General features: G+C 34.6%; 1 protein-coding gene and 1 non-coding gene across 3 annotated transcripts; one reads left to right on the top strand and one right to left on the bottom strand.

Annotated features, from left to right (window-relative positions):
* The first annotated feature begins 9,487 nt into the window (after positions 1–9,487).
* On the top strand, positions 9,488–12,049 carry LOC131647818 (chromatin remodeling protein EBS). 2 transcript variants are annotated; one of them, XM_058917643.1, is made up of 5 exons: positions 9,488–9,865; positions 10,053–10,395; positions 10,484–10,552; positions 11,242–11,394; positions 11,703–12,049. In XM_058917643.1, exons 1-4 carry the CDS (start codon positions 9,793–9,795, stop codon positions 11,387–11,389), a joined length of 633 nt encoding a protein of 210 aa, XP_058773626.1. In that variant the 5' UTR covers positions 9,488–9,792; the 3' UTR covers positions 11,390–11,394; positions 11,703–12,049. The 2 variants fall into 2 exon arrangements, with proteins under 2 accessions (XP_058773626.1, XP_058773625.1); XM_058917642.1 differs by having other exon boundaries at positions 9,492–9,865; positions 11,242–11,380.
* TRNAC-GCA (transfer RNA cysteine (anticodon GCA)) lies at positions 11,534–11,605 on the bottom strand. Its single transcript has one exon. It is a non-coding gene; the product is annotated as a tRNA-Cys (tRNA).
* Positions 12,050–13,242: the final 1,193 nt, after the last annotated feature.

Raw genomic sequence — 13,242 nt, 5'->3', positions numbered from 1 at the left:
AAAACGTGTTTTAGAAAGATATGAAAAAGGGCAAATTGGATTGGAAAATGTTCTTAGCACACAAAGATACTCCAATGATAAGAGCGGACTTGGTTTCTCTAAATTTGATAAACCAACATCCAACAAGACTATCTTTGTCAAGGCTAGTAACCAACCAATTCAAGAGAAAGTGATCAAGCCTAAAGTAATGCAACATTATCCTAAAAGGAAGAACTTTGTTAAGAAGAAATCTTATCCTCCTAGATATAGAAGTAACTTTGAACCTACTTGTTTTTATTGTGGTATTATTGGTCACACACCCAATGCTTGTTATGTAAGGAACTTTAGTGTTCCTAGTGGACATTATGTATGGGTGAAGAAAGGAACTAACTATGATGGACCCAAAGCCATTTGGGTACCTAACAAAACTTAATTTGTTTTGTAGGTATGCTTGAAGACCACTTCAAACCTATGGTATCTAGATAGTGGTTGTTCAAAGCATATGACGGGTGACTTAAACCAATTTTCAGATCTAAAGTTAAAGGCCAAGGATTTTGTCACTTATGGAGACAACAATAAGGGAAGAATTCTTGGCAAAGGCAAAGTTGGTGCACCACCTTTCACATCCATTGAAGATGTTCTTTATGTTGAAGGACTAAAGCATAATCTTCTAAGCATTAGCCAACTTTGTGACAAAGGCTTCAAGATCAAATTCACTAAGGAAGAATGCTTGATCATCGATGAAGTCACCAATAAGGTAAAACTCAAAGGTACAAGAATCAATAACATTTTTATGATTTCTTTAAATGATTTATCTTTGAAAGTAAAATGTCTTTTGGTAAACAATAATGAATCATGGTTATGGCATAAAAGAGCAGCTCATATTCATATGGATCATTTAAATAAGTTAACCAAACATGATCTTGTTATTGGCTTACCTAAGATAAAGTTTGTCAAAGATAAACTATGTGATGCTTGTCAAAAGGGAAAGCAAACCAAATCGTCTTTCAAACCAAAGAATGTGGTGACTACAACAAGACCACTTCAATTGTTGCATATGGATTTATTTGGTCCATCAAGGACAAGAAGCTTCGGAGGTAATGTATACGCTTTAGTTATTGTTGATGATTATTCTAGATATTCTTGGACTTTGTTTCTTGTGCAGAAAAGTGATGCTTTTAAAGCCTTTAAGAAGTATGCAAAACAAATCCAAAATGAAAAATCATTAAAGATTGTATCCATAAGAAGTGATCATGGTGGAGAGTTTCAAAATGCATCGTTTGAAGAATTTTGTGAAGAACATGGTATCTCTCATAATTTTTCAGCACCAAGAACTCCACAACAAAATGGAGTAGTTGAAAGGAAAAATAGGTTTCTAGTGGAACTTGCAAGAACAATGCTTAGTGATGCAAATCTTCCTAAATATTTTTGGGCGGATGCGGTTAGTACGGCATGTTATGTTGGAAATCGAGTAATCATTAGACCTATCTTAAAGAAGACTCCATATGAGCTCTTCAAAGGAAGAAAGCCAAACATTGCTCACTTTCACATTTTTGGATGCAAGTGCTTTGTTCTCAACAATGACAAAGACAATCTTGGTAAGTTTGATGAGAAATCCGACGAAGGTATATTTCTTGGTTATTCTCTTTCTAGTAAAGCATATAGAATTTATAATAAAAGAACTTTAACTATTGAAGAATCTATGCATGTATCTTTTGATGAGACTAACACTTCCAAAGAGGAAATAGTTGTTTGTGATGATGATGATCCTTTAGATTTACCCCCGGAAGAACCTTCAAATGATACAATTGAGAAGGCACCGGAAGAACCTTCAAATGATATAATTGTGAAGGCACCAGAAGTACAACAAGAAAGTGTTCAACAAGAAAGTGTACAACAAGAATCAAACACCAATGATCTACCAAAAGAATGGAGAACTCATAGAGATCATCCTATTGATAAAGTTATTGGTGATATTAGTCAAGGAGTTGCAACAAGATTAAATCTCAAAGATGCTTGCTTACACATGGCTTTTGTTTCTCAAATTGAACCTTCCAAAGTTGATGAAGCCTTAGGAGACGATCAATGGATAAATGCAATGCAAGAAGAATTAAATCAATTCGAGAGAAATCAAGTTTGGGAACTTGTTCCTAGACCAAGTAACAAACACATCATAGGTACTCGATGGGTGTTTAAGAACAAACTTGATGAGAATGGTATAATTGTTCGAAACAAAGCAAGATTGGTGGCCCAAGGTTACAATCAAGAAGAAGGAATCGACTTTGAAGAAACATTTGCTCCGGTTGCAAGGTTAGAAGCTATTCGTCTTTTACATGCTTATGCATGTTCATTAAATTTTCAGCTTTATCAAATGGACGTCAAGAGCGCATTCTTGAATGGCTACATCAATGAAGAAGTCTATGTCAAACAACCCCCCGGATTTGAAGACTTCAAGAATCCTTCACATGTCTTTAAGTTGAGAAAGGCTCTTTATGGATTAAAGCAAGCACCTAGAGCATGGTATGATAGACTTAGCAATTTTTTGTGTGAAAAGGGTTTCGAAAAGGGTAAGGTTGATAAAACTTTGTTCATTAAGAAAATCAAGAGTAACACTTTATTGGTTCAAGTCTATGTTGATGATATCATTTTTGGATCGACTAACAAAGAAATGTGTGAGGAATTCTCATTGATGATGCAAGGAGAATTCGAGATGTCTATGATGGGAAAGATGAACTACTTTCTTGGACTACAAATTAAGCAACTCAAAGATGGAATCTTTATCAATCAATCCAAATATTGTAAAGAACTATTAAAGAAGTTTGATATGGACAATTGTAAAGCAATGAATACTCCAATGGGCTCCGGTACATATGTTGATCAAGATGAATCCGGTACTCCAATTGATATTACCAAGTATCGAGGTATGATTGGTTCTTTATTGTATTTGACGGCAAGCCGTCCTGACATAATGTTTAGTGTTTGTCTTTGTGCTCGCTTTCAAGCAAATCCAAAGGAATCACATCTTATGGCAGTTAAAAGGATCATGAAGTATCTCAAAGGAACAACCAACGTTGGCTTATGGTATCCTAAAGGTAGTGTTTGCAATTTAATTGGTTATTCTGACGCGGATTATGCAGGATGTAAAACTGATCGTAAAAGCACAAGTGGTACTTGTCACATTCTTGGAAATGCATTAGTATCATGGGCTTGTAAAAAGCAAGCATGTGTTGCTCTTAGTACGGCCGAAGCAGAATACATAGCAGCGGGTAGTTGTTGTGCACAAATTCTTTGGCTTAAGCAACAACTTCGTGACTACGGACTTGATCTCGGATGTATTCCTCTTCGATGCGACAATACAAGTGCTATAAATATTACAAAGAATCCGGTCATGCATTCAAGAACCAAACACATAGACATTCGACATCATTTTCTTCGCGATCATGTGCTTAAAGGAGATGTTGAAGTCACTTTTGTAGATACTCATAATCAACTTGCGGATATCTTCACCAAGCCTCTCCCAAAAGAATCGTTTTACAAAATTCAACGAGAGCTTGGAATTTTAGACGAAGGTGATGTTTAAACTTTATTCGTCATTTTCATACATCAAAGGTACACGTTTCTAAAATTTTATAAGTTAAAAGTACCTTATAAATGTTCATTCATTATGACTTGGTAAATATGTATGATATGTATGCTTTATATTTCATAAAATAAAAGTTTTTGGAAATTTTCAGTCCAGGAACCGGTTCCCATGTAGGGACGAACCGGTTCCCCATAGTAATTTCCAGAAGCGTTGTTTTTTTTTGTGTCTCAGGAACCGGTTCCCATGTAGGGACGAACCGGTTCCCACGTACTTTTTTTCAGATTCTTGCTTATCTTTTAGCTGTTACGAAAATGTTATGTGTGGCTAGTATTGTTTTGTATTTTTTCTTTTATATCTTATTTTTATTCAATACACATTATATCACTTCACACCACACATTTACACTCATTCACTCACATTTACTCTCATTCAACATTCATCTTCATCTTCTTCAACCTTCCACCTCCATTGTCAACCCAATTCAAAGCTCCACTATCTCACCATAACTATCAAAATTAAATACCCACTACCTCTAAACACTATATAATCCTCCACTCTTTCACACAATTCACTCAAATCCTCCTCCACTCATCAAATCCTAAAATCCCAACTTAAACCCTAACTTTCAACTCCTTTCAACAATGGCACCCAAAGTTTCAAGAAGTGCAAAGGGAAAGAACAAAATTGGAGAGACAAGTGAAGATCCTCAAGAGATCCAACCAACTGTCAAGAGTCGGAGACTCACATTCAACATTCGGAGTCGAAAACTCCTTGCGGCAAAATACGGTAAACTCCCCGATTTCCCTAATCACAGCTTCAATTTTCCGGGTAGACTAGCTAATGCAGGGGTCGCTAATTTTGTGCTTGACCATGGTGATTATTATCCGGATTTGGTTAGAGAGTTTTACCACAATCTTAGGATAGTGACCGATGAATTTGATGATTTCACATTATTGTCAAAAGTTTCAAATAAGGATATATGCTTAGATGTTGAGGAATTTGGAAGAGTGTTAGGAATTCCATCTCAAGGCTTAGTGCTCCTTCAAGGTAACATACCGGAGGATTGGCAACCGTATAGTAAGATTTATGTTTTTGTGGATATGTGCCGACCAACTCAACGCGACTCAGTTCGCCAACAGCTTGCTATCAAGTTTAACATGTTCGGTTCAAGCTTATCGGTGAGTGATAGGATGCTCCATCTTATCATTGCTTATGTTTTATTTCCAAAGAATTCTAACCATTCCAGGGTCAATGAGTTCGAGTTGATGGTTTTGCTTGCTCTAAGGCGTGGCATTGAAGTCAATTGGGCGCTTTCAATCATGCGCCACATGCAGCTTATGGCTTCCCTTAAAGGAGGCTTACCTTATGCAAGGGCCATCTCTCATATTGTTCGGAATGCTGGTGTTCTCCTCCAACGGGAACCAAAGAAAAATATGGATGAACAAGAGTGTGCTATCACCACCGCTACCGCTCTTAAAAATACAGGAATAGTTACGGATCGTGAAGGTAGATTCGTTTACAAAGTTGATTTTGAGCCAGCCGTGCCACAAGATCCTCAACCTCCCGAAGGTGGATACACAATGGATATGATGTTTGCCAAGCTTTGTTCTATTCAAACATCCATTGATAACAACAAGAGGGAGAATAACTATGAGCATAACCTTATGAGAAGACAAATGCGGGAAATTCAACGGACTCAAAGGCGTATCTTGGCTCATTATGAGGGAGAGGAAGGAAGTGAAGAAGAAGAAGAACAAGAGGATGATGATGAAGAACATATGGATGAAAGTGACTAAATTATGTGCTTTAATTTCTATGTAATGTTTTCTTTCTATTATTCGTTTTTTACTTATGTTTTCTAGACAATGTTCCATTTATGTTCGTGATGTTTAGGACTATTTATGTTTTGTGTTGTAATCGTAAAAAACTACGTTTCGTATCGTTTAAATCATGTTATGTTTGTAGTATTTCATTTTTGTGTTATCTTTGTGGTATTTTACATTGTGTTATATTTCATATACTTTTTATCTTTTTCCCCATCCTTTTTGATAATAACAAAGGGGGAGAAGAATATGCATGTGTTTTTGTTGTTGTTTTGTTTCAAAGAAAAATGCAGGCCATTGTTAAAATTATCAAATGAAACTCATCACCATAAATCAAGGAATCATGGATTTAGGGGGAGTCTCTAACATAGGGGGAGCCTTGCATTGTTCAACATAATTTCAAACGCACAAAACAACTTTTTCAAAACATTTTCAAGACTTGGTTGTCATCATCAAAAAGGGGGAGAATGTAAATGCAAGCTTCTCAAGCATAGTGTGTTTTGATGAAGACAATATGAACATCAAGCTTTTATAAAGGATGTGCAAAAAGAATTTCAAGTATCAAGCAAAAATACATCATTTCAAAGTCTTGAAGAAATTGTGAAGATTCAAGAATCAAGCTAAAATGTCAAAGGTATAAACAATACTCACTTTGATATATAATTGTTCACAAATATATTTCCATGCATATCATAAACATACTACAAAGTGTCATCCTTCAAAAGTTCATTTAAAACCTTTTTCTAAGTTAAAATTCAAAATAAAGGTTTTAGGAACCGGGTTGTCCCTATGGGGGAACCGGTTCCCAGCATTCTAAGTTTTCAGTTCTCTGTATTTTACTATGGGGAACCGGGTTGTCCCTAGGTGGGAACCGGTTCCTCAGTTCAAAATTTGAAATTTTCTGCTGTAACGTTCAGCAGGAACCGGGTTGTCCCAGGTAGGAACCGGTTCCTACTGAACCAGTGTGTTTTTTCATTGCATGATCTTATTCAAACGAATCCATTTTCTTACCACTTGATCATTGCATTGTTTCATGGAAAAATAACCATTCAAAGAGGTGTTTGACACATTATAAATACTACATATTTCAAAATCATTATTCACCTTCTTCATTAACAATTCATACTCATAAATTTCATTATTTTCAAGTGTCCAAAAACCAGAATTTTTATATGAAACTTTCTACACACATTTTCATTGAGAATTCATTTAAAGTTTCATGCATACATTGTGAACACTTATATTCATTTTGAGAATTGTTTATTTGAAGAAGAAGATCAATCCAAGATTGATAGTGCTATACAAACTTCATCTAAATCTCTTGTAAAAGTTCAAAGAAAATTATCTCCTTACTATCCAGGATTGTTGGAAGTAAGTGGTGTGTTTGAAGAGGATTGTTCTTCATTCACATTAGTGTTGATTGATCTTAAAGGTGTTAAGAACCTTTGATCACCCTATAGGTTAGATAGTAGGCATAGGCTTGTACAATAATTCTAACTATAGTGAAATCTCTTTCGTGTTTGAAAGGGGACTGGAGTACTCTCGGATTGTGAGGGGAACCAGTATATATCGTTGCGTTCTTTACTTTTCCGCACTTTATTGCATTCATCACCATTACCAAAGAAAAGAAAAGAACCTTACAAAAACCTTCAAATACTTAACCAAAAATTATTAGAAGTATTCTCATAAAACCGATTAAATTTTTGAAAACCTAATTCACCCCCCCTCTTAGGCGCAATCTTATACTTACAAGTCCAATCAATGAGAGCAGTTTTGGAAGAAGTTAAATTCATTCTTAGTAACATTGCACCACTCACCACAGGAAAGAAACATGTTTCTTATCATCTTTTATCTCTTTCCAAGCTTTGACTGCTGGAAAATGTTACAACATTTGAAATGAAATTCTCCATGCCATTGAAAATGCTTTTTCTGAGATGGCACGTATCACAAGATGAAGACATATAGTTGGCAAAGTGACCAAACAGATACTACTAGAATTCTTTAACAGTGCAATTCCAAGATTACCCCCTCATGTTCTCAATGTAACTTGCACCTCAAATTATGATGAAAATATTTCATGAAGCTTGTTAGACATACCAGTCTTAGGAGTTGTTCACCTCTTGTTTTGGAAAATGTCGCTCTTTTTAAAGGTTACTTGCGAGATCGACTAGAGAATCTCAGAACAGTGATTTTGTTTGTGAGGTTTTTTGTGAGAAGTTCTTCTATCTTAGTTACGAAGACGACAGTGTTCGACACGGCGTCTAACACACTTAAAATGATATTTTTTGTAAACGAATTTGGTGAAAATCAAATCAACAATAAAACAAAGGAAAACGACAAGAATAAAAAGATAAATGACATAACATTTAAAGTTTTTCAAAAAAGTAAATGGTTCAAACATACATAGTCCTTGCTTGACTCATTTCGCTCGTTCGTTTGGGTACTCTGAGTGTTACAGCATGCGGGCGTTTGTAAAAATAACTACTTTAGGGAGGTTGTCGACCTCTTCAAGAACCTCGCGTTCTTTACCTTAACTTCCATCCCACGCTTCCACGTTCTTTGTTCAAGTGTTATTTCCCTCCAAAACCTTCACCTACGTGAAATATATTTTTGTTTGAATCCTTTGGACCGTTTGCTCACCTCTTGGACTTTTAAGTACTTATGGGCCCAATAAGTTACGTTACCTTTTGGTTCTTGGTCGACCAGTTGTGTTCCGACTTGATGATATTTCTCTCATAACGCTTTTCCTTCTTTCTGGCTGGATTTTAGCTTAGGTCAAAAATCCTAGCAAACAAATCTCCCCCTAAAATGTCTCTTTCGACTGGAAGAAGAAACAAACATTTTCAATTGTCTCCCCTAGTGCTTACTGACGTCATTTTAATCATTACTTTCTTTTCATTAGATTAGAGTGCACGCGACCACTTCCCTACTTTCTAGCTTCAACTCCCGAGGATTGTCGCGGGTCCCAATTTTTACCAACTTCCTCAAACGTTTGTTATTCACTTAACACGTGTTTGCCCATGAACCATAACTTTCTTCATTCCCTTCCAATTGTTTGGGCTTCTGATGGTATAAATACATGTTTCAGTCCTCATCCGATTTTCTTTTTCACACTCCTTTTGCATTTTTCAGTATTCGCGTGGTGTTACACCTAGTTTTTCTATAAATTTGGGGTTTCTTATGTTGTATTTCACACAAACCTAAAAATGTCTTAATATGAAATCAACATTTGTTGGTATGTCGCAAGTGTCTCTTACTCCAACGACAGAACACTCGGGCGGACGTTCAAACTCAATGATTACACCTCGCTCGATAATATCATTGACGAAATCCACTATCGGCTACCTTTCGGAGACAAACGAAAGGTTGTGGAGCTCGAGTATCGTTCACCTTCAGTTGACAATGAAGGGAACATCGTTTACAATAACTTTGAGCTCAAGAACCGAGAGGATGTTTTGGTGATGTGGCGAACGTATTTCGATTTCAAATAGAAAATCCCGCTCGAGTTGGTAGCGACGGTACGAAGAACGGTCGAGCAAATCTTAGAATGAAAACGTCCATTGGACTATTGAAATGTAATATTTAATTTTCTGTTGAAATCATCAATGTAATGTCGATTTTAATCTATGAATGTTGTTTTTATCGTTGCAATGTTGATTGTCTGATTTTCTATTTCTAAATTTATTCCGTAAATATGCATACAGACCGATTCCATAAATAAACCTACAGAACATCTTGACGCTGAGTAAAAAAAAGTGTATCCGAGAATATACCTTCAAAAATAAAAGAGCAATTTTAAAAGCACATATGGTGGCTAAGAAAAAAAATATATGATAAGAGTTTCTCTAACTATTTTGCGACTAGGAGAATATGCTCTATTAATTTTTTGTGCAAGGGAGTATATTTTTTAAGTGGAAACACTTCTTCAAGAGAAAACAATGTCCTTCAATATTTGCCTAAAAAATAATAAAATAGTAAATATAAAATTGGTCAAGTCAAAGTCTATAGATGAAAAATTTGAATCACAATGTGACAAAATATGAGAAAATAGGTAGGTAAACAAAATTGCATAACACCACATTACAATTAATGCATTATTACCACCAACACTTAAACCATTAATCTTACACTTAATTATACAATGAACTAAACTAATTCAATGTATTAACTCTCACAGAGTCACAGACATATGAATCGTCACATTCACACTCACTCTCTTCAACCCTTTCTTCTTCTCTCAACAAATCCTTAGGGTTCCTTCCTCTGTTCTTCTTCTTCTTAACCCCAAAACCAAAAATCTTAGAGGCTACGAAAATTGAACCATTTTCACCATTTTCACAGCTTCAACCTTAGCATTTCAACGACCCTTTATTGAAGAAAACTGCTTTGGGAGAACCTCACACACGCATGGCGAAAACGAGGCCTGGAAAAAAAGACATGGACTCATACACCATCAGAGGAACCAACAAGCTTGTTAAAGGTAATAGATTAAGATTCCCTCAAAACCCTTTTATCCTTGAACATACCCAGTTTAGGAAACATCTTCAAAATCGTTCCTTTTATGGAAAAATGTGATGGGTAATGCTTAAAACTATGTGGGTTTTGTTTAGATTAAGGAAAGTTTTGGTTTTTAATTTTTGGGTTTTTTTGGTTTGGGTTTGTTGTAGCTGGTGATTGTGTTTTGATGCGTCCTTCTGACACGAGTAAGCCACCATACGTGGCACGTGTGGAGAAGATCGAGCAAGATAATAGGAGCAATGTGAGGGTTCGTGTGAGATGGTATTATAGGCCAGAAGAATCTCTTGGTGGAAGAAGACAGTTTCATGGAGCAAAGGAACTGTTTTTATCTGACCATTTTGATGTTCAGAGTGCTCACACTATTGAAGGGAAGTGTATTGTTCACTCTTTCAAGAACTATACTAAGCTTGAGAATGTAGGCGCTGAAGATTATTATTGTAGGTTTGAGTATAAGGCTGCTACCGGTGCTTTCACGCCTGACCGTGTTGCTGTGTGAGTGTTTTTGCTGATTGAGTTGAGTATTTTGGGAGATGTTTTTGTTTTGTTTTGTTTGTTGTTGATTTGGTTTTGTGTTTTGTAGATACTGCAAATGTGAGATGCCTTATAATCCGGATGACCTAATGGTGCAGTGCGAGGGGTGCAAAGATTGGTAAAATCAGTGTATTATGCTTTACTTTGTTTACTTTTGTTAAGTTTGTGAGTGATTTTTAGTTTTTTTTCCAGATCTCTAACTTTAGCATTGGACATGTCGGTTGTTTGTATGAAATTTGAACGAATTTTTGTGGATATTAGAGCTCCTCTTGAGTTAGGTTTAACAAAAAAGAATGATTAAAATTGCATAAAGACTTCACCCTACTATGTTTGATTAAGTTCTCAATAGTTGTGTTGCACTCTCCGGTATTGGAGCTCTGTCTTTTGGCTTATGACAAAGCAGAAATGCATGAGATAAATGCTGGAAATTGAGTCTAAAAGACTATCTTTTTATAGAAGAGCTGGTCTGAATTTTTAGTAACGATCAACCTCAGATGATTTTTCATAGGTCGAAATGGCGTGTGTCTTTATATCAACTGTTTGTTGGTCTAAAAATTCTTGACTCGGAGCTCTATAGTTGATTTTTTTTCCAATATAAATTGAATTATGACGAGGTTCATTTTTTGTTATCGCTTTGCTGTCTTTAACCTTTTCTGACCTTATTTAGCATTATGCTTTCATTCATTTCAAAAGATCATCAAATTTATGGAAAAATTGAAGAGCGCGTGCTGTATTGTTTTTCTGAACCTGTTTATATCTTCTAGATTTTACGAAAGATACACACTTCATTTTGTAGGTTTCTTGTAGGTACCATCCGGCTTGTGTGGGCATGACTATTGAAGAAGCGAAGAAGTTGGACCATTTTGTTTGTTCCGAATGCTCATCTGATGATGATATGAAGAAACCCTTGGCGCCATTTCCTTCATCACCGGGATCTGATGGCAAGGTATGGTAAATTAGGTAACTACATGCATCTAGTCCTAAATATTAAAAGACATGACTTTGCTATGGTACGGGTTATCATGAAAGCGGTGTTGTTTTGTTTGGCTGGAAAAATGATTTTTTGGAGATTAAAAATAATTGGAAAAAAAAACATATAAGGGCCCAACCGGGTTCGAACCGGTGACCTCTTGATCTGCAGTCAAATGCTCTACCACTGAGCTATGGACCCTTTCTGATATAAACTCAATTTGCATTATCATTTACCTTCATCCAAACATGGTCATCTTGATGATTATATATAAACAAACAATTATTAAATTCTGTAGGTGGAGCCAAAGCGGCGAAAGAGAGGACCAGGACCGTGAGGAGAGTGATGAAACGCGACTTGTGGTGGCGGCTATGTGGTAGCTATTGTGTGTTGTAGTACAGCTTCCACCAGATTGGAAGCAATGTTTTTATCATGTTTATTATTGGTTCTAGATTTAAGACACAAACCATTGATGATATGTTTCCTTTTTCTTGCCAGAAAGATTAGTTAAGTATTAATGTCTGAAAACATCAAACTTTGAAGATTTGAGTTGCTATTTGATGTGGTCATCACACCAAATATGCTAACAAAACTTGTTTGTATTTTGGTTATCAAGGGGAGAAAAGTGAGGTTCTAGTTTGAAATGATTTTCTTGTTCTTAAATGCTAGTATTAATTATATATGTGGTCCACACACCCTAGCACACCTTTTTAATATGTAGGAGCTAATTAAACATTTGAAAATTGTGTTGAAATTGTGGATGTGACTCATCAATTTCAAATAATTGAGGTGTGTTTGGAAAAACATTTAGTTTAATTAAAGGGAATGTGATTAAGTTATTTTATATAAATTGTAAGCTATTTTGATAGGTTGGTGAATGATATAGTTTATAGATATATGATACATTTTCTTATAAGTTTTTTTGAAAGTTTAACTAAAATACTTTCAAATGGTGTCAAATGGTTTTGTTATAAATTTTAGGCTTTTATAATTTTTTTATAAGCAATGATTACAATTTAAAAAAATTTATTAATGTGTTATAAGTAATATTTCTGTTAAATTTAAAGTACATAACTTAATTATTTTTAACTTATTCTTAATTATATTAGTTTATTTTTACAATTAGTTATAAATAATTTAATACAAAATAATTTATTTTAATATTTATAATTTATTCAACGAATATATATAAAGATAAAAATAGAAAAGTATTAAAGTTTGATTTGACTTGTTTTAAAAGAATCAATGAAACATGAGAAATATATCTTTATAAACTCTAAAATTTTATGTCTAATCAGTAAGAAATTTGAAATCATTTCAATAAGAGGTTATTAACTTTTTAATGTATATTAGTTTCTAAATTTTGCTAGGGAAATTTTATTTTAGAATGGGTTTTATCATCTCACGATATTTGTTTTAAAAGCTTGTTTTGTGTAGCTAATAAAATGGTGGGTATGACTTATTGTTTATAGACATTATATTTATATTTATACTATTAGTATTAGTATATTCTACCTCTCTTTTTCTCTCTAAAGAATAGTATATGACGTTTGTATTTTTTGAATCAAAAGTGAGGAAAAAAATACTCATATTAAAAATTCAAAGAATGAGAAAGAAAAAAAAAGAAGTAAAAATGAATATTGATATATCAACACAACGCATGGCAAGATTAATGTTTATGCGCACACACAAAAAAAAAAATGTTCATGCATTGCACACAACACAAAGGTGAATATATTAAGTAACGTAAGTACGTAAAGGGACAACATCCATGCATGGTTATATAATATATGATAATTAATTTAAAAATAAATAAATTTTGGATAGTATTTAACTAA

This window comes from Vicia villosa, linkage group LG2, assembly GCF_029867415.1.
Source record: "Vicia villosa cultivar HV-30 ecotype Madison, WI linkage group LG2, Vvil1.0, whole genome shotgun sequence".
NCBI classification, from domain to species: domain Eukaryota; kingdom Viridiplantae; phylum Streptophyta; class Magnoliopsida; order Fabales; family Fabaceae; genus Vicia; species Vicia villosa.
Note: the sequence above shows the minus strand (reverse complement) of the source record. Positions and strands in the feature narration are given on the sequence as shown.

Excerpts from the sequence above, each read along its gene's own strand:
- LOC131647818 (XM_058917642.1), top strand. The coding sequence starts at position 9,793 with ATGGCGAAAACGAGGCCTGGAAAAAAAGACATGGACTCATACACCATC. Across the intron at positions 10,396-10,483 it reads ACGCCTGACCGTGTTGCTGT|ATACTGCAAATGTGAGATGC; the intron begins GTGAGTGTTTTT and ends TGTGTTTTGTAG. Across the intron at positions 10,553-11,241 it reads TGCGAGGGGTGCAAAGATTG|GTACCATCCGGCTTGTGTGG; the intron begins GTAAAATCAGTG and ends GGTTTCTTGTAG.